Raw genomic sequence first — 23878 nt, 5'->3', positions numbered from 1 at the left:
ATTTAGCCTGTAAGCACAATCAAATTCGAGTTCAGATAGAAGAATTATAAAATCCTCGATTTTTATGTCGGGCGGACCAAGAAAGGTGAATTTTCATTAGAGTGAGAATTAATAAAATCCAATTATACCATTAAGTCCGCAACGAAAAATTATTAAAAATGGAATATCCATTCATCAATTTTCAAGTTTGAAAAATCGAGTTATCGTCGAAAATCGAAACAAATGAAAAATATACCAAAAATAGCCTCAGCCCTTTTATAAAAAAAAATTGACTTTCTTTTATTTCATTATCTTCTTCTCTAAGCACACCAAATCCAATGGATTCTCAACCCAAGGATTTTAACCCCTTTTCATCAAGATCCATCATGAAAAAGTCCAAGTTGATTGTCAACGAAGAAGGAAAAATCGTCGGCATTGACAAACTCTACAACTTCACCACTTTCAATTTTCTTTTTTCTTTTTTCTTTTTTCTTTTTTCTTTTTTTCTCTTCTCTCATCAAAAAACTAGCAGGTGGGTTTCAATACATCCCCACTTAGAGTTTCATCTAGTTAGAGGAAAGATTGTTTTTCGTTGTAAAAGGAAGGGAACACCATCAATCAAGAGCTTCGTAATCAATCCGTTCGTTTTGCACCCAAATCAATCCAACCTCGAGTTTCGTGTTTTCTATTATCAACTCTCGTGCTAGTTCATCACCTCTGACAACCATGATCTTTGGTAGTAATCATAAATTTTGAAAACTTTATCTAGGACTTTTATCGAATATGTTGTGTTTATAAATCGTAAAATTCTATGTTTTTATTTTTAAATTTATGCCAGAACTATTTATTTGTTGTGTTTTTATCATGATTTAACAATCGAATCGTGGATGGGATAATGGACCGAAGTATTGTAGAAGAAATCCAAAAATTTGGTCGAAAAATCAAATTTTTCACGCAACCTGTGAGTTGTTTATCAGCGTCGCCGTCAAAAAAAATTTGGACAGAAATTGAAATTTGGTTTTTTACTTTATTCTCCCTATCACTTGTATGTATTTTTTTCACGCTTTATTTCATTAAAACATTTAAGTAAATCTCTATTTACTTTAAGTTCTTTAATGAAATTTAGGTTTTACCCCCCATTTTAAAACAATAGGAATGGTTTCAAAATCCAAATCTTAAAATATCAAAATCCAATTTTTTATTTCAAGAACAAGATATAAATTTTGATGTTTTTGTTAGATTTTTAAAATCAAATATATTCTGCGTTAGTTTGAATTGAACTATAAAAATTACATGAGGTCGAATCTCGTATTCAAGGCTTTCATTTCCAAAAATCCGTTTTCAATTTCAAGAATTTTGAAAAATCACTTTTTTGATATTTAGCTAAATTTTCACCAATTTTTCATAATTTTAACAATTTGGTTTTGTGCATTGTCAGGATCCCATTTTAACTAAATTTTGATAATTTTTCGGTTGAAATATCAAAATGAATTTGAATGTTTAAAAAATGAATGTTGTGTTTGAAAAATTGAAAAATGAAAATAACAAAAAAAGAAAAAAAAATAATGAAACAAGAAAATGCTAGAATCACATCTGAAAGGTGATGTCTACATTTTACATTGTGGTATTGTGTGTGGGTTGATAAACGAATATCAAAGGATAATAATTATGGTTGCATGTTTATTTAATTTATGTTAGTACAAGGCACTGATTTATATTTTGGCATTGTTATTTACTTTAGGCCAATGAGCCACAATTACATAATAGGAAACTGGATATCCATTCTCAATCTTTTAATGTTAATTTCTCTTTTTTGTTCCCTCATAAACTAGTGATGAACATTCTTTGTGTGAATTTTTTTGTTTTATTTTTCTTGTTAGATCTGCTTTTAATCTTTAAAATGAGACTTTTTTTATTTTAGATCTGGATATTTTATTGGCTTTTGGAGTATTTTTTAAAGTTTCTAGATATTTTTAGATTGAAAACTAAGGCTTGGGGGTTAGGTATGGACTTGGGACTTTAGATTTAGGATTTTGAGAAGTATTGAGAGAGTTTTTTACCTTTATTTTCTAGGATTTTTCTTTACTTATGAAATTAAGTGGTGAAGATTCCTTTTTCAATAACTTTGTGATAAGATTAGAGTTTGATTAGATTTCTTAGGGATAAGGTCTATCTCTAACTAATCTGTTAAATAGTTTAGATTATGATTCAATTAGATTTTTTTTAATTTTTAATTTTTAATTTTTAATTTTTAATTTTTTGACTTACATAGAATGAGAATTTTTTAAATTTTGGAGACCCCCCCAATAGAGGGTTCTTTATTAAATTATTCTAAATTCTTTGGGACCCCTGGTGGAAGATTATTTATTAAATATTGGGTAGGTCTCACTCAAGTAAATGAGCCACCACTTAAAATTTGGCTTGTGGACTTATTTAATTGAATTTATTTGTTCAAAAATTTTAATTTGATTTATTAAGATTTCACTTTACGTTAATTAATATTTTAATTATTAATTTCAAATTTTGAATTTTAGGGTTGAAAAGTTATCGTTTTGTCCTCAAACAGGACTTTTGCATTGGAATGTTGTTTTTGATGTTTTGGAATGTTTTGGAATCAATTTTTCATAAAAAATTCAATAAGAGTATTAGTTTGTGTCACTTATGAGTTTTTGGCATAAAATGATTGTAGATCCTATGATGGGCATTTTGATAATTTTGTCGAATTTTATGAAAATTGGTGAAACTGTTTATTTGATTTTAGTTTATTGTTTTATGTGTTCGAAATGATTTTTCTAAGCATAATGTAGCCTCTAGGTTGTTCTGATGTCAAGGGTATTTTGATAATTTGATTATTTTTTAATAATTTTTTTCGTAAAGCTTCTTTTAATCTTAAAATGATGATTTATATGTTTTGGGTCATATTTTTCAAGCGTAACGTGATTTTTAAAGTTTATTTACTTAAAATATCTCATACGAGCTTTGGAAACACATCTAATAACAAATAAACTTTAGACTATTCATCCATCATTGAGAACCATCACAATCGGGTTGATGAGGTGAGTGCAAAAATGAAGTGTTGACACCCACAAAAGTTCAAATTCTAATAGGTAGGGACATTTTTTAGTAGTAGTAGATACCACTCTAGATTCTGTTTATTTACATTCTTGAAGAAAAAATTAGATACATTTGATGGATTCAAGAACGTCGTTAAACAATTTCAAATAAAAATAGAGTATGTTGTTAGACAAATCTGAAGTGATCATGGTGGAGAGTTTGAGAATTGTCAATTTAATTCTGTGACAATCATAGGATCCGACATAAATTCTCAGTTCTAAAGATCCCTTAGCATTATAGAATTGTTGAGAGGATCAACTCTTTTATACAAGAAATGGCTAGTTATACTTCATAATAAAATTTAAACCATGATTGCAGACACAACTTGATATCTTATTCTTGTGAATACCTTAGAGTAGGACAGATCAAAAACTTGTAATCTGTGGAATAGCTTATCTCCCAATATTATGTATTTCAAGGTCTTTAACAATAACTGTTATACTCTTCAAAAACTATGAAAACTTGGGAAATGTTGACTTATGAAATGGAAAGGTCATATGTTGGTATATTTATAGTCGCCCTTATCGAGTCATCAATCAGTGAACCTACTCCATTCAAAGGTCCATAAATGTTGTACTTGACAATCAACTAACAAAGAACATAGGTTCAATTAATTCAACGACATTGAGGAGGAAGTATTTCCTACCCTTCATCGCCGTCGTCCTCGTCTCTCATGTTGGAAAACCCACCAGTAGTTAAGGATCATCCTCCTCAGTCAAATCTTTGGAGATCCTCACACTAGTGTGTAAAATACACAACAACTGAAGACGTTCACTCTTGAGTCCAAAAACTCACAAAGTGGTCTTTATTGCTAAATTTGAATTTTTGATTCATTACCTTGTGATTTTATTAAAATATGAGATTAAGAACTTATTTCCGTGAATTTTTCTTTCTAGAAATTTGTATGTTGTTGAAGTCAATGTGACCACATCATCTAGAAATTTGTCTTATTTAAATAACATGTTATTTATTAGTAAATTTAGATACTTTTATCCTTACATTATTCTTAAAATGAGTCCACTTATAGATGATGGTACATCAATACTTCCCGTCAACAAATTGCCCAAGTAAACGTACACACGTTGGACAATTTTTTACTTTTAATTTTTGTACCAAATTTGCACATATCTTGTGTGAAAAACTTTGTTGTTTCTTTTATTATAATATTTGAGAAATTTGAAACTTCTGTGTTCCCGATCACAAATTGATGGGATACTCATGTACACCTCGAAACTCTATTGATCCACCAAATTTGAACCAATATTGTCAAATTTTGAGTAATAAGACTCATTCAATAGTTTTATAATCAAACTTGAGGCTATGACTTCTTTATATGAAAATTTTCCTAAAAGAAAATTTTTCATGTCACTTTTGGCTATTGTGGCCATTTTTATCGAAACTTAAGCAACCATGGAACTTGATTTTATTATTATATTTGGGCTCTTGGACCCCATCTAAGTTCCATCATAAGGTTCACTTAAATTTTTTTACTCATTTTTAGCATGTTTTATCTCTCTTAAATTCTCAAAAATTCTGCAAATTAGCACGATTTTAAAAAATTTCAAGGCTTCTTGAGAGAATTAGGGAGAAAAAATTAATTTTTGACATCTCCAAAATATGTAAATCATTAAAAAAAATTGAAAATTTTTGTCAAAAAAAATTTTCACCCGATAGTGCCTAGCAGCAACATGACAGGAAAGAGAAAAAAAATTTTCTTTTCGCACGTGTTTTGTTTGCCTCTTAAACTCCCAAACTTAATTCTTCTTCATATGTTTCCCATATTTAAATCATTTGGTGGGCATATTAGTCAAATATGGTCACGTGGCATAATTCATGTGGTGTTTATGTGTTGTTAAGCTGCCTTGTGTGAATAATCTTTACTTTTAGAATTTAAATTCTTCACATGTTTGTCATGTTACAATTTCTAAGTTCTTATTTGTATATCTTTACTAGCTTGTTAGTATTTTATGTCAATGTTTCAACAGTAAAATCTTTTTGACATTTATCTTTCATACAATTGTTCTCTATAGTTAAATCTTTTACAACTGTCTCGTGTGCGTTTGAGCGTTCATTGGCATATTGTTTTGCACACATTTGCATGTTATGACCATGAGTCATTAAGTAATATATTTATTTGTCGTTTATCATGTCACGCTTATGTTTTATAATTATATCATTTTTAACATGTTTCTGTTTGCTTCCACCATGCATCTTGCTTTGATAGTCATAATTATTGCTTGAATGTTTATTTTTCCCTTATACTTATTGGTATATCTTATGTTTACATTGGGTTAATTACGTATTTTTTCAAATACTAATAAAAATGGAGAGAATTTTGTTTCCATCCGTGTGTATTATTCCAATTGCATCTTACAGGTAAACCATTCAGAGAGAGCAAAAGAAGCAGTACATAAGGGGGAGCAAAATAGTTAGTATCTTAGGTTTTATTTTTAAACACTTTTGTAATATTTTAATTGAGTGTAAGTATGTTGGTCATTATGGAAATGTTTCCTAATCTATTTGGTCTAGATTAGATTTTGTCTCGTAATTGACAAAAGAAATATTGTTAATTTCACATTTTGTCAATCCTGAGACTTAAGTTGTGTGTCAGACAGATTTACAATTGAAGACATATGCAAACCCCAGAAAAGTCACTCAACCTCAAGTACATCGATAAAACACTCATAATATATGTGCATAAAACCTAAAAAGTAATGAGACCATTTTGATCATTCCCCAACACCTAAATAGTTGTTAGGTCGACTCATATTAGTAAATACCTTGACCCATTCATTCATCGAAGTTTTTGGGAGTTTTAAATGGTCATAAAGGGTATTTTGATAATTTGACCACCTTTAGACCATCACCCACCCTTGGTGAGTATCTGAGGATCTTATATAGGCAAGATCTATTAATTTCCTGAATTGTTTAATCACCAGACTTCCCAAGAGTTCAATTTGACCTGAAATGACTAAAATGGTATTTTAGTAATTTTACCCATTTTGGCCATGGCCCACCCCATAGTGAAAGTTTGAGGACCTTCTATTTAGTAAGATCTACTAAATCCCAGAACGATTTGTTCATTGGAGCTTCCGAGAGCAAGATATGGCCAAAATGGCCCAAAATAACCCAAAAGGGCATTTTGATAATTTAGCTAGTGTCGTATGGTTGTTCACTAGCCTTGGCAGCAAGTGCCATTCTCTACCAGGGGCACTACTTTGTCATCCAACGTCACCGGGTGAGTACTTCAATGGTTTAAAACTTGAAAATATGATTGTTGGAGCATCCGACACCATCGATAGTAATTTTTATTTCCCAAATACCTTTAAAACTCATCTCTTGAGTTCATTTGTGGATTTGATCAAACCCTATAAACGTTTAGCTCTCCCATCTCCACACTTAGAGAGCTTTCTCTACTCTCATGAGAGTCTAACTTAAATAAATCCCTTCAACCTTCATAGACCTTTCATTTAATCTCATTCCAACCATCAAACCTCACCTTGCATACATATCGGTACATTCATAGAGTAAGAAGCAAAGGGAGAAGATGGAAAAAGTTATCACAAAGAGCAAAACTTGAAAGCTTGATTAGAAGGTCTAATCGTTGAGACGCACTTGTGAGACCAAGGACTCAAAGAATTAAATATCGTCATTAGCAAACATAAAAAATTGAGTGAGTTCTTGTTATTTTGGTTTTTAATTTTCAAATTTATGTATGAGGTTACTTGGTTCAGCCCATCAAAAATCAAGCTCTTGTTAAAGTCTAGGATTCTTGACAAGAGAAGAGGTTCATGAATTTTCGATGAACAAAATTGATAATTTTGAGAGGATGCATTTCTCTCGATTTTAAGATTTTAGAATTTAGCCTAGATGTAAAAGGTTCAAGGAGAATCATAATCTCTTTGATAGTGAACACGAAGTTCCTAGGTAAAAACCTTGGGAGTGGATGTAGGCATGTTGTCAAACCATTATAAAATACTTGTCTCATGTTTGTAGAAATGCATTTATTAATTTATACTTGAATGAATGCATGCTATGAATGAATATTATGATATATATGGCATGCCATAAATGTTTAGATTCTAAGTGAATAATTATTGCATTACAAACTAAAGACTTGCCATGAGAATGGATGTAGACACATTGCCGAATCATTATAAGTCTTATGTCTCGTGCATTTTTTTATGATTCCATAACTTACACTTGAATGTTTTGAATGTCATAAAATACCATGAATGCCGAATAAGTAAATCTTATATGAATGGACCATTGAATGACATGATAAAATGAATATTTAAATTCTAGGTGTACTTTAATTAAATGCAATTTAGAGACATAAGTGTAAAATCGAGGATAGGTGAATGACTTAGAACAAATAGTAACATTATTAATCTAAGTTAAAATTTGGATAAATTGAACAAATTTTTAATTTTTTTATTCCCCCCCCCCTTTAGGACTAGACACAGTACAAAGCCTGATATTTTCATATTCTTCAAAGTTAAAAAGGTAAAAATACAAGAGATTCTAGATCAATCTTTTATGGTGACCAAGGTCAAAGATATTAGGTTAGGAAAAATGACCATAAGACCAATGTGTGGAGTGATAGGAAAATGAAAGTGAAGGTAAAATGGTAAAATGTAGGTGGTCACCAAAATAGTGAGGTTGTGTTGGGGGACAAGTAGAGTGTTTCAAGGGTTGAAATTTGAGAATGTGCCAACTGGAGTGGTCCCCAAGAACTTTTGGCTTTAAAATGGAGTGGTCCCGTAAGAGTTTTGTGCCTATATAAGTGGGGTGAGGATAGGGAAAAATCAAAATTGTTCAAAGAAGAGGTGCTGACAGGTTTAGAAATGGTTTGTCCACATCTTACATGTGGACAAGCAAAATTTGGCATGTCCTCATCCAAGGTACGAACAGACCTTGTTTGGGTTTTTTGGAGGGCCCATGGGTCTTGGTTATTCATTTTGGTAGTTCTCTAAGTCTTGCATGTTACTCCCTTCGACTGTTTTTCTTCCGCATTGTTTCTTGATATTTTCTGACTCGATCAAGGCAAAAATAGACTATCAATATAACCGCAACTATATTTTCTCAAAGAATGGCAAGTACTTGAAATATGTGAAACACATGGAGGTCTAGTACTTGATGTTTAAAGAGAGAGTCCTGAAATAGTTAGTGTCAATCGAGAACATTAGTACCACTCATATGAGAGCTGATCCATTAACAAAAGGGCTATCACCAAAAGCTTACAACGAACATGTTATTAAGATGGGTCTCTTTGAAAAATCCTTTATGTATTTGGAGCAATTTAATTTGCAAGTGGTTATGTAATTAATGTTAACATTGGTGCTAAATAAAGTTATTTCTACTTATTTCTTGTTTCCATTTTTGTTATGATCATATTTTGTTTTGGATTTAAGTATACAGAAAATATTTTGACAAAACAAATTACAAGGGCATAATTAAGGACTGTATTAGAAATGATATTAATGATGTGATGATACATGGAAGGGAATATGGCATAGATGACATACAACTGTTATGACTCACATTAATGTCTAATCGAAATATAATATTATTGTATCTAATTAAATATTGGGATTATTGACGAGTTTTAAAATTTGTGATCACATATAAAATTGTTTTTTATTATATAATCATAAAATGAGTCTTTTCAAAAGCACATTGTTTTATAAAAGAAAATTACATTTTAACACAATCAATCTAATGGCCAAGTGGGAGAATGTAAACGTGTTTTTTGTAGCCCATTGACACGGTTTTTGCATTTTACAAGGATTTTATTATTGTAGAAACGTCAATAATAAAAGATTATCCTAATGTGAATTAGAAAATAAAAACACCTCATACGATTTTAGAAGAAAACCTTGATGGATTGGAATCCTACTAAAAGAGGAACTCTAGGCTCTCAATTCCCATCTATATAAGTGGAATGGCACCCCAATAAGGTTTAACGATTTTGAGAAAGCAAGAAAGGATTTTGAATTGAAGTGATCTCCATCAATCACTAGAATCCTAAGGCTAAACCAACATAGAGAGAGAGAAGAAGGTGAATCTGGAACTTAAAGTACGTGGATCAAATCGGTTCACACGTTTGGGGCATTAGCAAGTGGTTAATGAAGGACACACCTCCAACGGATAAATAGATCGACTCTCAATGGCTCAAGGTAGGTGCATCTAATTCTACAAAATTTAGGAGCATGATTGGTTCTTGAGATATATGTGATTCTTGATCTGGAGAAATACTATAAATTAATTGTTATGTAAACAAGATTTAGAATAAGTTAAATCTCACATGAAGAGAAAATGAGAAAGAGTTCATATTTCAATACAGGCAAAGAAAATGAAATTTACTGTGATAATATATCACTAATCCCAAATCATGACAACTGCAATCACTCCCACCCCAGCAAGCACACCAAGAAACTTGAACAATGGAGTGTCGAAGTAACACGACCCTTGTGGTTTAAAGCCCTTGGAAATAAGGTGGTTGATAGCAACATAGATGAAGACTCCACAAGCAAGACCCATGGAGATGGCATAGACCCAATCAGCTGCTGCTCCTTGTGTCGTGGCATCAATGGCGATTCCAATTCCTACTCCAATTGGGCTCGAAATAGCGAATGCTAATGAATAGGATGCAGTTGCTACGAATGGTCTTTTTGGTATCATCCTAAGGAGGGCAATTCCCATGGCAATGGCCGCAAATATCTTGTGCAAGGATATTGTCCACAGGTTTCTCCATGCATCTCGCTTGGTATCTGTAAGTAGTTTTTATCTTGCAAAAGCTGGTTAAATAAATTTGTTTGACATGAATGAAAATTATTGAAACTAGTAGAATGCACGTGAATGAAAATTAAAAATGTGTCTCACATGTTAGAACTAGAATTATAGGATGAATCTTCTATGATTATTATTTTTCGTTGACCCAACCTCATGGAATGATGCTAGGGTTCACTACCAACCCATCAAAGGATTCTAATCCTAATAGAGGAGAAGGTGAGTTTAGATATTAAATTAATATTACTAAGGGGATATACTACGTGAAAACTGGAAAATTCAACATAAAAATTAGACGGACTGGGGTAAGACCCACGATCTAGGACCACTGAAATTCTTGATGTTCCTAGATTTGACGGCTTAGAGCTGTCGAATTTCTCTCATCCTTCATTAATTTGACAGTTTCGGCTTGTTGAAAAAAAAAATTGACAATGAAAAATTTGACACCAATTCAACCTCTTGGTCTGTCGAATTTTATGAAATTTAACAGCCCAAGGCCCAAACTTGGGCTTCTTTCACATTGTGTTATTTTCAAGATTTCTATATTGGATTAATGGCGATGGCAATGGCTATAGTTCCAAGTATGTAACGATTTGCCCTATTATATTGGTTATATGTTTGTTGGTGGTAATCAATCGCAAAATTGATCCAGTATTCATTGCTGATTAGTTTTGACGTTTTAAATTCCGTGTATTGCTTGTAGAAATCGTTAATTACTAAGTTAGTTAGTTATGTGAGCAATTGAATGAATCATAGAAAAAAGTTTATAAGCGAATAAAAGAAGGAAAAAAGAGAATAGGGAACGGGAGAGAGATAGATAATTAGAAAATCTTAAATGGGAGGAGTGAGAGAAGAATAGGGATCTTTCTTATCTCTTATAAAAATAAAATAAATGAACAAATACTAGACATGATTTAGGTAAATCCTTGATATAAAGATATATTGTTAATGTTAAGATTTGAGTGTATGTTAATTAAAATATGTGCAAGACCACCTTTATAAAATAAAAAAATTTAAAAGCTAATATGGATTTAGGTAAACGATGTGCATGTGCATCCTTCTCTCATGATTGTAAAGATGAAGGATCAGTAATACATTTAAATTACCTATTAAAATAATGGCTTCACTGATGACATAATCACAATGTGAAAAAAAAAACCCATATTCGACGGTCCAAGGTCATCGAATTTCATAAAATTTGACGGATCAAATGGTCGAATTGGTGTCGAATTTTTCATTGTTGAATTTCTTTTTCGATGGGTCGAAACCATCAAAATAATGATGGGAGAAATTTGACGGCTCTACACCGTTGAAACTAGGGAACATCAAGACTTTCAACGGCCATGGACCATCGAAATTCGATTTCTAAAATTCGTGGGCCTTGGTCCATCAACTTTTCTTGTCAAATTTTCCAATTTTCACGTAGTGAATGACCGTTATAATGATAAGAGAAAACCTTTTGATATATATTTTAAATATTGCCCAAATGTTAACATTGTTTTTTAAAATAAGGGCTGTTATATCATTTAAGTGATGGTGTTTTTTTTTTTTTTTTTTCAAATATTAATTATGTTTTACTAATAATGGCAATCTGTTAAAGATTTTAAAGCTAACGATTATTAAAATACTATTATATAGCCATAGTACTGTTCTTGTTTGGTTGATGAAATTCATAGAAGGCATCACATTCAAGAGGTGTCAAGATGTGGAAGCATTGAGCCACTTGTTTCTTGCCCAACTGCCAATGCATTGTGGCTCCACTTAGGGAACAATTTTGGCCTCAGAGTTGGTTCTTTGACATTAATTGTTGTAGACTATATATCTGGAGGTAGTGTTCAATTAACATAAAGAATTGAAGTAATTCTTAAGAGATCTAACTATTTCATTTAAATCCGATTTGATAAAATAAAATTATATGACATCTAACAATGATCAGTGCATCTTATACACTGCACCGTCTTATCTGATCAAGTTGATCGTGAAGGTTTATTGGAACCATCCAATAGAGGGCTGGATTAAACCAAACGTTGATGACGCTTGCTCAGATAATCCAGAAGGTGACCGTGGGTGCGACCTAGTAACAGATCATTCTAGAGTTTTGATCATTTTATTTTATGTCTATTTTCATGTTCAAAGAAATATTCTAGTTACAATTTCATGCTTAGTTTGAAGATATAAAACTCTTACCTAAGACTACTTCAAATTTTATGATCGACTTTGATTTCATGCTAGTAGTTAAGGTGGTACAAAGCTATGGATATCTTTGGACTATGGATTATTATATGTGAGCTATCGATAACTTAATAGGGAAAAATGTGATTTTCTGACCGTGAATGTGTTGGATAGTAAAATGGCTGTAAAATTGAAATCATTTCATGTTATCCACCATGGAAAACTCTGGTTGAGGAGTGTGTGTGTGTGTGAAATAACAAGAATTGAATAATCTAACACATCTTACCCGCAACACCAATGGCTATACCCTCGAACACTGAATGAAAACAAAGGGCAAGTATAAGTAGAAGAGTATCTCCAAACGAAGTCGTCTTCAAGAAAGAAGTAGTACTGAGATTCATAGTTGTCTCAATTCTGCCTTCTTCGGCGGCTGTTCTGCCTTCTTCAACCTCCACTTTAGCATCTCTTTCTATGCCATTTGTAACAAAGATAGCTATTATACAATCCCCAAACATGGTGAGAAGATAACCCACCGATGCAAGCATGAATGCAAATGGATATGCTTTGGTTGTGAGATCTTTGAATGTCTCATTCGAATCACTCAAGAAATGAATTAGAGACGTCGCCAGGAAGACACCACCAGCGAATTGTGTACCCAAGAGGAGGAAACTTTCGTTCCATCGGTAGAAGTAAGGGGAGATACCTCCCGCAAAAGTGCTCACAAGAAGGATTATAAGACACCAAATTTTCACAAGAATTAGGCCTTTCGAGTGTAAATCAACGCTGCCATGGCTCGCATCTTCATCACTACCTCCATGGCCCTTAACTTGGGAGGATGCAAGAGATGAGATGAGCAATAAAATCAGTATAGTTGACTTTGGAGACTTCATGGTAAGGGAGGCGGCAATGGAGGAGCTTGACATTGGGATTTTTTCTCTCTGTTGTTGAATTGGTCATACATACATAGGTATGAAAGAGAATGATCACAAGAAGTATGTTTTCATTATGTTATGTAGTACAATTGTGAGAACTTAAGGTTGTAATATGTAGTACAGTGTTGACTTTGGGAGGATGTACTCATGGTTTTAAAACTCAGGTTTTGTCTCGTCCAAGTCCGATACCGAGTCGTCTCGGACGAGTTTTTCAATACGTTTGAGACGTCTCATTCAAAAAATCGAAAAATTGGACGTGAGTCCTAAATCTCAGTCAAAAAAGTGACTTTGTGAGTTGGTCTCGTTCAGCTCCGATACTGAGTTAACTCGAGCGATACAACAGGGTCTCGGACAAGTTTTAAAACCATGGATGTACTATTACACAAATAATGGATGTACTACTACACAAATAGTGAAGCCTTATGTGCTTTGTTTGGTCATAAACTCTCAAGAAACAAGGCTAACATCTCAGAGGATACATTTCATTGACAATGATGTATATGAAAATGATGATGATAATGGCTGACTAATCAAACAACTACGATCGGCCAGACAGCACGAGCACCACACATAGGATGGGGAACAAACCTCAAATATAACAATATAATATGGTGGTGGTAGTTATTTTATTTGCCTAAGTTTTATCCTCACGAGTATTTTATCGAAGTTTATAAATGGGATTGGCCGATAACAGAATTTAAATGCTTGAGTAGAAAATCAATGTGCGAGAAACATCGCTAACAACCAAAAAAAAATATATCTAACATGACACAAAGGCCCTACTTGGTACACTACAAATCATTTGCATTTACACCGCAAATAGTGCAAAGAAAAAGTTACCAATGTTTGGAGTCCACTTAGAAACATCTTGCAAAATCATTTCATTTTCTTCATTGACTTTATAATGCAATAAATTTTGTAGTGATTACTTATTAAAATAAATTTTAACTTATTTAACCTCATGAAATAAAATATTCTAAGTACAAAAGTTGCTCCAAAACTTTTCATCACTCCTGTTGTACAGTATATCATGAATAAAATACAAGTCAGAAACATAAAAGTTGGTTTAAATTAAAGTAGAAACTTTATGATAAGCAGATTCAACTAAAGATATAGCTACATGAATGCTAATTTAAGTAATTCAGATTATAATGGAGGATCTTGATGGTAGGTTGAGTCCCTAAAATTTTAGATTTGGTTATTCCAATATCATTGACAAATGTATCACAGAACCGTATATGACAAAGGAAACGAATATGCTATCATTAGCTAATTAAAATTCAAGTACCAACTTTGAAAACTGTATGATTGAGCTGATGATATGGGGCTCTATGTCGCGAGTGATTGAACAACAAAATCAATCAATCTGTTGGCAACAATGAGGAATCCAGTATATATATATAGGGTGGCATTCGGAGGCCCTAAAGAATAACCAAACATTATGCTAGACATTTTTTCAATGTATGGGTTAAAAATTTGAAAATGGGTTGATTTTTTGTAAGGATGATCTATATGATGAGGAGATCATCCTTACCAAAAATCAGTCCATTCTGAAACTTCTAACCCCGTCAAAAGTGATTTATAAAAATCGGACGGTCCACGATACTTCAACTTGTAAACTAAGGTTTGAAGTTTCGGAATGAACTGGTTTTTTGTGAGGATGATCTCTTCATCATAGAGATCACCCTCACAAGAAATCAGACCACTCCAAAAAGTTCTAACCCATGTTTTGAAAAATGTCTAGCATAATGTTTGGCTTTCTTTAGAGCCTCTCAACGCTGCCCATATATATATATATATATGGGGGCGGTTCAAGGGCCATATGAGAAGACATATGAAAAAACTTTCATTTTTCAAAATAAGAGTTAGAGGTTTTGGATTGAACTGATTTTTTGTGAGGATGATCTCTATGATGGGAAGATCATAAAAAAAAAAAAAAAAAAAAAATCAGCTCAATCAGAAACTTCTAAATCCATCAAAAGTGATTTACAAATTAGTGATAAAAATTGGTAAAAGATCGACGGTCCACATTCTAAATCACTTTTAATGGGGTTAGAAGTTTCAGATTGGGCTGATTTTTTTTTTTTTTTTTTTTATGATCTTCCCATCATAGAGATCATCCTCACAAAAAATCAACTCAATCCAAAATTTCTAACCCATATTTTAAAATTTTATTAAAAACGAAAGTTTTTACATATGTTTTCTCATATGGCCCTTGAACCTGACCCTATATATATATATATATATATATATATATATATATATATATATAGGGTCCCGTTCACCACCCTACGCTCTATCAAACGTGTTTTATCCTACATGGGTTAGAAGTTTTGGAATAGGCTGATTTTTTATGAGGATAATATCTATGGTGAGGAGATCATCCTCACCAAAAATCAACTCATTCCAAAACTTCTAACCCCATAAAAAATGATTAACAAAAAATGGACGGTCCACGATTTTTCAACTTGTAAACATGGGGTTAGAAATTTCGAAATTGGCTGATTTTTAGTGAGGAGAATCTTCTAATCGTAGAAATCATCCTCACCAAAAATCAGCTCATTCCAAAACTTCTAACCCATGTAGGACAAAACACGTTTGATAAAGCGTAAGTAAAGTATAGGGTGTTGAACATTTCCCATAGGGTCCGTTCACCACCCTACACTTTACCAAATGTGTTTTGTCTTACATGGGTTAGAAGTTTTGGAATAGGCTGATTTTTTGTGAAGATGATCTCTATGGTGAGATCATCCATAGAAATCATCCTCATCAAAAATCAGCCGAATACAAAACATGTTTGATAAAGCGTAGAGTAAAGTGTAGGGTGTTGAACATTTCCCATATATATATATACATATACTAGATTGTCCAATTCCATCTTTTTTTTGCGCAGGTTGTATTTATGTAGATATGATCTATCAAGCATTCATTTCAACATAAAACACAATAAACCACATAAATAAGCATATATATGATATGGTATATGAAGTATGAACTTTCCCATTAGAGCCTCAAAAATACAGGTCAAGGTGGGTGCACAGAGGACCAGTGGTATCCATACCATACCATCCATTATCCAACTCTGGTACTCCCATACTCATATATTTTTTCTTTATATAATTATAAATTTTAATGAGAAAAGAAGAGTAGTACAAACGTCTGCCAAAATGGCCAACAAAGCAAAGCAAGAGCACCTAAAAATTACGAAGGGTAAAACCAAAATCCTCAAAGAACAATCATTTAAATTCCAAGAACATCTTGCACTAAAAGAAACACAACCCCAATATATTCAAGATTACATCCCCACCAGAGGCCATAACACCTTTAAAGATCCACATATTCCTCTCCAAACAAATCCCACAAATAATGGCGAAAGGAAGAAACCTCCAAAGGATTTTCATTCTCTCTGAAAACAAGGACAAATCTCAACTTTGCAATAAGGAAAGCATCGAATTCGGATTCACCAAAAAAATATAGAAGAGACTGAAGAAATGAGACCAAATGGAATGGGCTAAGTGACAATGTCACTCCAATATATTACTTGCATACATGTCAAAGAAGAACCTTGATTTTGATCTCTGTCAATTTCTTATATAAATAATATATTTGACATACATACACAGATCTTTTAGTATGAAAGAGCTTTCAAACCATATAAGAGCCATCCATTCCATTTTCTTGCCACCCTGATGTTGCTCTAAATTTACACACAGGGCAAGTCCCCTGTTGCCGCAACCATGGATCAATGCAATTAGCATGAAACTGCTCAAACAGGAAAAATGAAAAATAAAGGTCACCATCATAAAAAATATCGGATTATCGAACAAAATTCTGTATAAACCAACCTTTTTAGTATAAACTTGGAATAAAGATCAAAGAACAGTTCAACTTTTACTTAGAGAATAAAACGTGGAGAATAGGGCACACCTGATGTAAGCAGGGTAAGCTCCGGATGACTTCTCCCACACTGACTTGCTCCAAACAAACACTACAGGTCAGTTCATCTTCGGTACCCTTCATACTTCCAACTGCTTTGGCAGAATCTTGCTTTTTCTGCTTAGAAGAGGAAAATTCATAATAGAAAATTATTATAAATGGCAAATAGTAGTAATAGTCTAAAGTAGAAAATGCCATCATGAGGCTACATACATAAACTTGAAAAGAAAAGGAAAGACCATTTGATGAGATTACAAAAGATTTTTCCAAGACGAACATAAGATTTAAAATAATTATATATGAAAATACCTGTCCAAGATGTACGAATGAGGAAATGATAACCCAAGTCACTTCTAAGGAAACTAAAATATCGTAACCACCTTGTATGGTCAACATCCCCTAGGTCAACGGATGTTGACCAACCTAGTCCAATTCTAAGGTTGTTCTACTTGGGAAGGATGGTCGAAAGGTTAATTGATAGTGATGAAGAAGAAAGAAAAAATAATAATAATGACAAAATTTTGTTAAAACCTGTGACAGATGGCTTGATTTGCCTCCCACATTACAAGTGGAAAACTAAATCAGTGAAAAGGATGATTGCTTCTCTGATAAGTCGGGGGAAACAAAATATGAATGAAATGTCACCTCTCTGAGGAAAGAGAGAGCAACTGAGGTGGACAATAGCAAAGGGGAAGCCTAAAAATGTGTTTCATAATATTTTGCTCCACCAATTGGAGTAGATGACAAAAAAAATATTCAAAGCAACAGAGATCATAGAAGAGATTAGTGATGTGGAAGAATCCTCCTTAGTTCCCCATCGGCCTTAATACCCACTCTTTCTGGTTTATCCAAAGTTCATGTACAAAATGCCAATGACAGTCATCAATACACTTGAAAAGATTCAAAGATCCAAAAGATAATGTATAAATGGGAAACAGAATTCCATTTCTTCATTGACAAAAACGATGTTGGCAAGCCTAAGAAGAATGGAGTTATTGGTATAAAGCCTGTTTGAGAAAGCAGCATTGAATATTCAGAAAGGAAACCAGAGGAGTTATAGTAAGACAGAGTCCAAGGGTACAGGATTATATGGTCCTAAACTAAAAGCGTTAAAAAATTGATATGTTTATGATATGATAACACAAGTGAAAATAGTCCAATTTAAAGTACGCAAAAAATGGAATATGAAAACATCCATATGTTAATAGGATAAAATGCATTCAACCAAAATTCAGTAGGACTTGTAAGATAAATGATGGATGAATGTAAAAGTTATAGAGACTAGAATTAGCCCAATATGAATGCAAGATGCATATGAAATAAAGAAAGAAAAACAAACTTCCTAGATGATTAAAAAAAAATAATAATTAAATTGTTTTAACTAAATATCAATGCAACTGATTAAACAAAAGGAACTACTTTCATGCAACTTATCTTTAACATGTGTTAACCAACCAACTACTCCAAAAGACTGATCGGTTGGAAAGGGGGAGAACTATGAATATAAGAGGGACACAGGGCATAGCAGGGTTATGACAAACCCAAGAGTGGAGAAAAATATACACTCAATGCACCTCCTCACCATCCCCCTTACCCAGAAGGTTGGAAAGAACTGAACCCATGACCTATCTAACCTAGCACTCTTATACCATGTTAAACAACCAACTACTCCATAAGACCGATCTGTTAGAGAGAGAGAGAGAGAGAACTATGAATACAAGGGTCACAGGGATTTACTGGGGTATGACAAACCCGACAGTGGAGGAAAATATACACTCAACAACATGTAAATGCTTATTGACCTTTTCTATGTGAAGTAGAAGGAAGAATATGAATACCTCAGCCGCAGTTGAAGAAGATGACGCCTGTTGCAGGGATGAACTAGAGCTGGTAATAACAATAAACAGAAGAATTTAAGAATAGTAGGAGAATCACAATTTTTCAACTATAACATAAGTAGAAGAAGGCGGCAACACTCGTAAACTTACAAAAATTAGGAAACAATAACTTGCCTTGGTGGACCAGTGACCTTGTATTTGTGAACAGGGAGAGCATTTATCTCTTCCTCACTCATTGAAGGTGAAGTGGACGCATTATCAGAATCCAGTGCTCTCAAAGTTTCGTAATCTGAAATAGAAAATTATACAAACCATTCATCTACACGATCAACTCATAAAATACCCTTTCAAATTGAGCCTAGATAAGTTAAACTCAACCCGAAATCAACATATCCCTCTTGCAAATTCTTTCAGCTTCAAGGCAATGGCATGCATTAGATATTTACATAGAATATAATCTAACTAGAGTTTGTCCATGCAGTTAAAGGGGGTAAAAGAGAAAAAACAATAAAGTTGGAGGGGTATTATAGGATAAGGGGGAGAAAAGGAAAGACAATAAATTTGAAAGGGTGTCATTGAAAAAAGGGGAGAAGATGAAATAAAATAAAGTTGGAGGGGTATTCTTAGAAAGGGGTAGAAGAGAGAAGGTATAAAGTTAGAAGGGTTTCTTCTTAGAAAGTAATAGAAGATGAAAGACAATAAAGAAAAAGTTTTCCTTGAGATTCATGGCGAGATTAAATCCCAACCCCTCTTTATGTGAAGGCTAAAGGGACTGGGGTCCACTGTTGTGTTTTATTATATATTATATAGATTAGGAGGAATACCTAGGTCATCGAATTCCCGGTCAAGTAGTGCAAGCTGGAGTCTCAAGCCTTGTAACCGCCCTCTTGTTCCCAAAGCTATGGATGGTGGTACATGCAACCGTAACTCGGTATGACCAAGCAGGCCACTGGCTGCAGCAGCATGAGCTTGGGCTTGAGCTTGAAGTTGTTGGCAAGTCGCATACATTCTAAGGACCGTGGCCATCAAAAAGACACCAAGGACTAGCCAAAGCTACAAACATAGGATTCACAAGAAGACTCATTAAAGCGTGAAATATGCTTCAAAAAAAATATTAAATGATTAAAAAAAATATATAGAGCTGCTATTGGCACACCAACTTTTACTTATTGCACCCCCCAACTTCTTAAATTATTTTTCACACACTAATTACAGATTAAAACACACCATTCAACTATTACAAAAGTTTGGTTCAAGTTATTACCTCAAAATTACAAAGCATGATAACACATTCAAACAACTTCAGCAGTTGTTTACAATTAGGATTAGGCTCATATAAAATCCTAAATCTAGCAAATAGAAATCTAAACAATAAAGAAAAGAGAGAGAGTTTCTATTGGAACCCCAACCCAACGTTTACTTCTTCAACCATTGATTTTTTTTTTATAGTTTTTTTAATTGGGGTTTCACAAGTAAAAGTTGGGGTGCTAATAGCAGCTCTAAAACATAATTGCCCAAATAACTCCTCAGAAGAAGAATGTACCAGAAAGTTTGGTGCCATCTGATGTGAGTTTAATACCAAGAAAAGCAAAAGAACTGCAGGAACAATCATGTTATGCATGGATTAGAAACGTGCATTAATAGAAAAGCAAACAATGAAACAACACTTTCATTGACAGAAATGAAAAAGCACCTGTCAACAAAAAAGCCATTGAGTTGGTATTAACTGGCCGACCTGCATGGACACGCTGAAAAAGAGAAGAATCAATATCAACATAGATACAGAGTGAAATAGTACATAAAGGAATATAAATTATCTGCTTGGTGACTTATAGGCATTACAGTATATTTACAAGTCAAAAATGTAATTTTAAGTTCAGAACTAAACATACCATTGTACGCCGTTCAGGAATAAATCCTGGAAACCCACTTTCTATGTCTGCTCTCGTCCCTCGGAAAACAAAACTCATGGTTGCAGGACTTGGAATATAACTTCACTATATGTAAGAATATCAAATAGTTTGAGATCCCTCTTAAACAGTTCAGATCTTCCCAATCACCTGTAAAAGCTATTAGCATCAATCATAAAACTAACATGGACTATGGTTTCCATATGCACGCGTTTACAACAAAAATACTTAATTTGATTAAGTGCTCACAGTGACAACAGGAATAGAATAAAAAACTATATCTTCTATATGTGAAAGCTTTACTGCAAGAAAAAGGAGATCTTGGAGGAAATGCAAATCTCAAATTAAGATGGTTGAAGAAGATGGGCAGGAAACACAAATATTCCATCTTAATTAAATCAGGATTTTGATTCCAGAGTCACATAACGTTCCAGAGATTATGGTTTAAACATAATATTTTCAATTGAAATAGATTTACAAGCCCTGTACCTGTAATAATGGTGACAAAAATCTGCAATTTTTTGAAAAATAAAAAAAATGATGATTAATCTTTGACTTGATCAACAATTTTTTGGAAAAAAAATTAAAAAATCACAGATTATTTTTGTATTTAGCATTTTTAATTGTAATTTTATCATTTAATATATGACATACATATGTTTTTAGATATTATACTTTAAAAATGTTTTTATTTTTAAATTTTTCTGATGTTTTCCCGACTTTATTGACTTTTGTCGACTTTTTCCAAAGCTTTCTCTTGCCGAATTATTCCCGAACCCCAACTTTGGCACTATGCCTATAACAGTACCCAGAAATCTGGGGCAAAGCAAGTCTGCCATCTAGACCCATACAAGTAACAAGCAACACAGATCTTTATTCAGCTAAGATAAATGAGAACAGGATTTGATAGTTGTATAACTACTAATTAATATAAGGGTTACTAACTAGTGGGCATCATTTTTTGTGAAAGAGAGATTTGGAAGATGGCATGAAAAATTGGCCCAGAGCTACTCAGAGCTACTCATGGGTCTAAATGTGTCTTGCTTCTGTTGTTTCAAACATACTGTGACATTGTTAAGAGTGATACTGTAGATCCCTTCTTAGTTCCACCATCACATTGTCTTCGTTTCAATTTTATCAAAATCACTTTGGACCCAATATTCACAATTCTAGGCCTATTGGCTACTATGAATCATAACTATTACCAAATACTACATATGATGGATTCCAAATGAAAATCAAGTTTTCTAAGTCAATTTTCCATTAGAGATCTTGAGAAGCATGTGAAATGTGAAGTTAGAGATATTAAAACTGTTGAGAGATGGATCAAACTTCAGTCCCAGCTTTCAAAACATAAATTTTCATAAAATTGACACGGAATACTAATATCAGTCATTTATAATCCCTTTGAGATTATCTCATTTTCACATCTACTCTTTATTATAAAATTCTTAACGAAATTGTTGAAGATTCTTAGTTAATGAACATATTCCATTATTCCTGAATCAAATTGCATTATAATGCATATAAATTAGAACCAAGCTTGCCCTAATTCTGTTTCTAAACAGATCCAGTAAAACCCTAATCCCAATTTACAAAATTCCTCAATAAACACAAAATCGCCCCTGATCGACTACAACATAATGATTTACATATTAATAACACCAAAAAAACAAAAACAAAAAAAAACTCGAGAGAACCCAAATCCTCCATCATCAAACCCTAAAACCGTTAAATTATATAAATTTGAAAAATAAAAAAAGGGGGAGAGACTTACAGAATCAAATTGTGAGGATCTAAAGCGTAGATCGTATAAATAATGGCGGCTTCGAGTGTTCGAAACGACCGATATTTTCTCTTCTCTGTTGGTTCAATCTTAAGGACGGAGCGAGGACGAGAAGAAAAAGTACGGTTTGAAGACGTTTCGGTTTTCTTTCCCTCTTTTGAAAAATTTATCCGTTTTGGTATTTTTGTTGGATTTGCTTTATAGATATGGAAAGCCGACAACACGCGAAGACCCGATCCCTGAATCTATCTTTTAACCCTTAATTGGCTCCAAATCCAACAGCTTTTGATTGAAAATCTTTTGTAAAATAGTATACGGTAGATCTGAAGTCCATGATTCCCCATGAACCCAGCATCCCAACCGTTAAAACTGCCAATGGACTAGAGGCACAATTAGACTCCCCTTAGAAACATCCAACTAATTGGGGGCACATCTATGGATGGAATGCAGATAGACCAAAGGAAAATTAATTAATAAACCATGGTTGATCTCGATGATTAATGTTCAAACATCAAGATCGATGATTGAAAAGAAATCAAGACAATTTGAATCCTTGATCTCAAGGATTCATGTTCAAATGTTGAGATCTCATCTATTCCAATAGCTATAAATAATCGATCTTGAAGATTAGATGAAAGGTTGATCCCAATGATTTGAATTGTCTATCTCTCAATTTAAATCACCTATCTCACCAACTGAAAAGGATATTAGGAAGCATTAAGAAAGAAAAAGTTTAACAAATAGACTGAAAAATTGGAAAGGGGATGATTTAGAAATAAGTCATATTCCCACATGTGCATCAAGTAATTTTTCCTAAGATCAAATGGGTATTGAGCTGTAGATCATTTGCCTCGGGATACATAAGAAAAAGATTTATAGTTATGTGTATCTCAAAGCGAATGATCTACGGTTCTATGATGGAGGCATGGGTTGGACAGGGACGTTACAAAATCATTACACTTTGGAATTAGGACCAGGTGTTATACATGAATTACGATCCAGGAAGGTGTCCCGTTCCTATAACAATGTTAGGTGTCTACGTGGAACAATTTTCTTGGAGTTCAAATATATCAAGCTATGTGCACGGTTGGTTTATGAGCCCTATATGTTTTAAATTCCAACGGTATCATGTTACCTTTATTGTAGGAACGAGACACTATTTTAGATCCCAACTCATTATAAATTGGTAGCTTTCCCAAAATAAATTTTGGGCTTTGGTGGGAGCCATCACACTGGACCACCACCAACATAAAATAAAATATTGATAGTTAAACGTGCTATATAGATATGCAACTCTGCCAAACAAGTCCTTATTATCTAATTTGAGATTAAGAGAACGATGAACCATACGTCCATATACTTAGTGCCTCTTATTTTATGCCATTTTGGGTCCTCTAGAATTTAAACTAAATCAATCAC

General features: G+C 33.2%; 2 protein-coding genes across 4 annotated transcripts; both read right to left on the bottom strand.

Annotated features, from left to right (window-relative positions):
- Positions 1-9293: 9293 nt before the first annotated feature.
- Positions 9294-13175, bottom strand: ZIP2 (ZRT/IRT-like protein 2). The gene is made up of 2 exons (XM_086426831.1): positions 12344-13175; positions 9294-9866 (listed from the first exon to the last, which is right to left on the bottom strand). The coding sequence occupies exons 1-2, from the start codon at positions 12978-12980 to the stop codon at positions 9475-9477; spliced, it is 1029 nt and encodes a 342-aa protein (XP_086282957.1). The 5' UTR covers positions 12981-13175; the 3' UTR covers positions 9294-9474.
- Positions 13176-16493: 3318 nt separating this feature from the next.
- SDIR1 (RING/U-box superfamily protein) lies at positions 16494-22702 on the bottom strand. Of its 3 annotated transcripts, none has more exons than XM_086426215.1 (9): positions 22451-22702; positions 20656-20832; positions 20457-20511; positions 20307-20359; positions 19588-19816; positions 18938-19052; positions 18764-18812; positions 16917-17042; positions 16494-16751 (listed from the first exon to the last, which is right to left on the bottom strand). In XM_086426215.1, the coding sequence occupies exons 2-9, from the start codon at positions 20731-20733 to the stop codon at positions 16635-16637; spliced, it is 822 nt and encodes a 273-aa protein (XP_086282341.1). In that variant the 5' UTR covers positions 20734-20832; positions 22451-22702; the 3' UTR covers positions 16494-16634. The 3 variants fall into 3 exon arrangements, with proteins under 3 accessions (XP_086282341.1, XP_086282340.1, XP_086282342.1); XM_086426214.1 differs by having other exon boundaries at positions 20656-20823; positions 22451-22700; XM_086426216.1 differs by lacking the exon at positions 22451-22702 and having other exon boundaries at positions 20457-20498; positions 20656-20795.
- Positions 22703-23878: the final 1176 nt, after the last annotated feature.

The sequence above is a fragment of the Akebia trifoliata genome, chromosome 15 (assembly GCF_017979445.1).
Source record: "Akebia trifoliata isolate Shusen 1 chromosome 15, ASM1797944v1, whole genome shotgun sequence".
Taxonomy (NCBI): Eukaryota; Viridiplantae; Streptophyta; class Magnoliopsida; order Ranunculales; family Lardizabalaceae; genus Akebia; species Akebia trifoliata.
The sequence above is the reverse complement of the archived record's forward strand: the minus strand, read 5'-3'. Positions and strand labels throughout refer to the sequence as shown.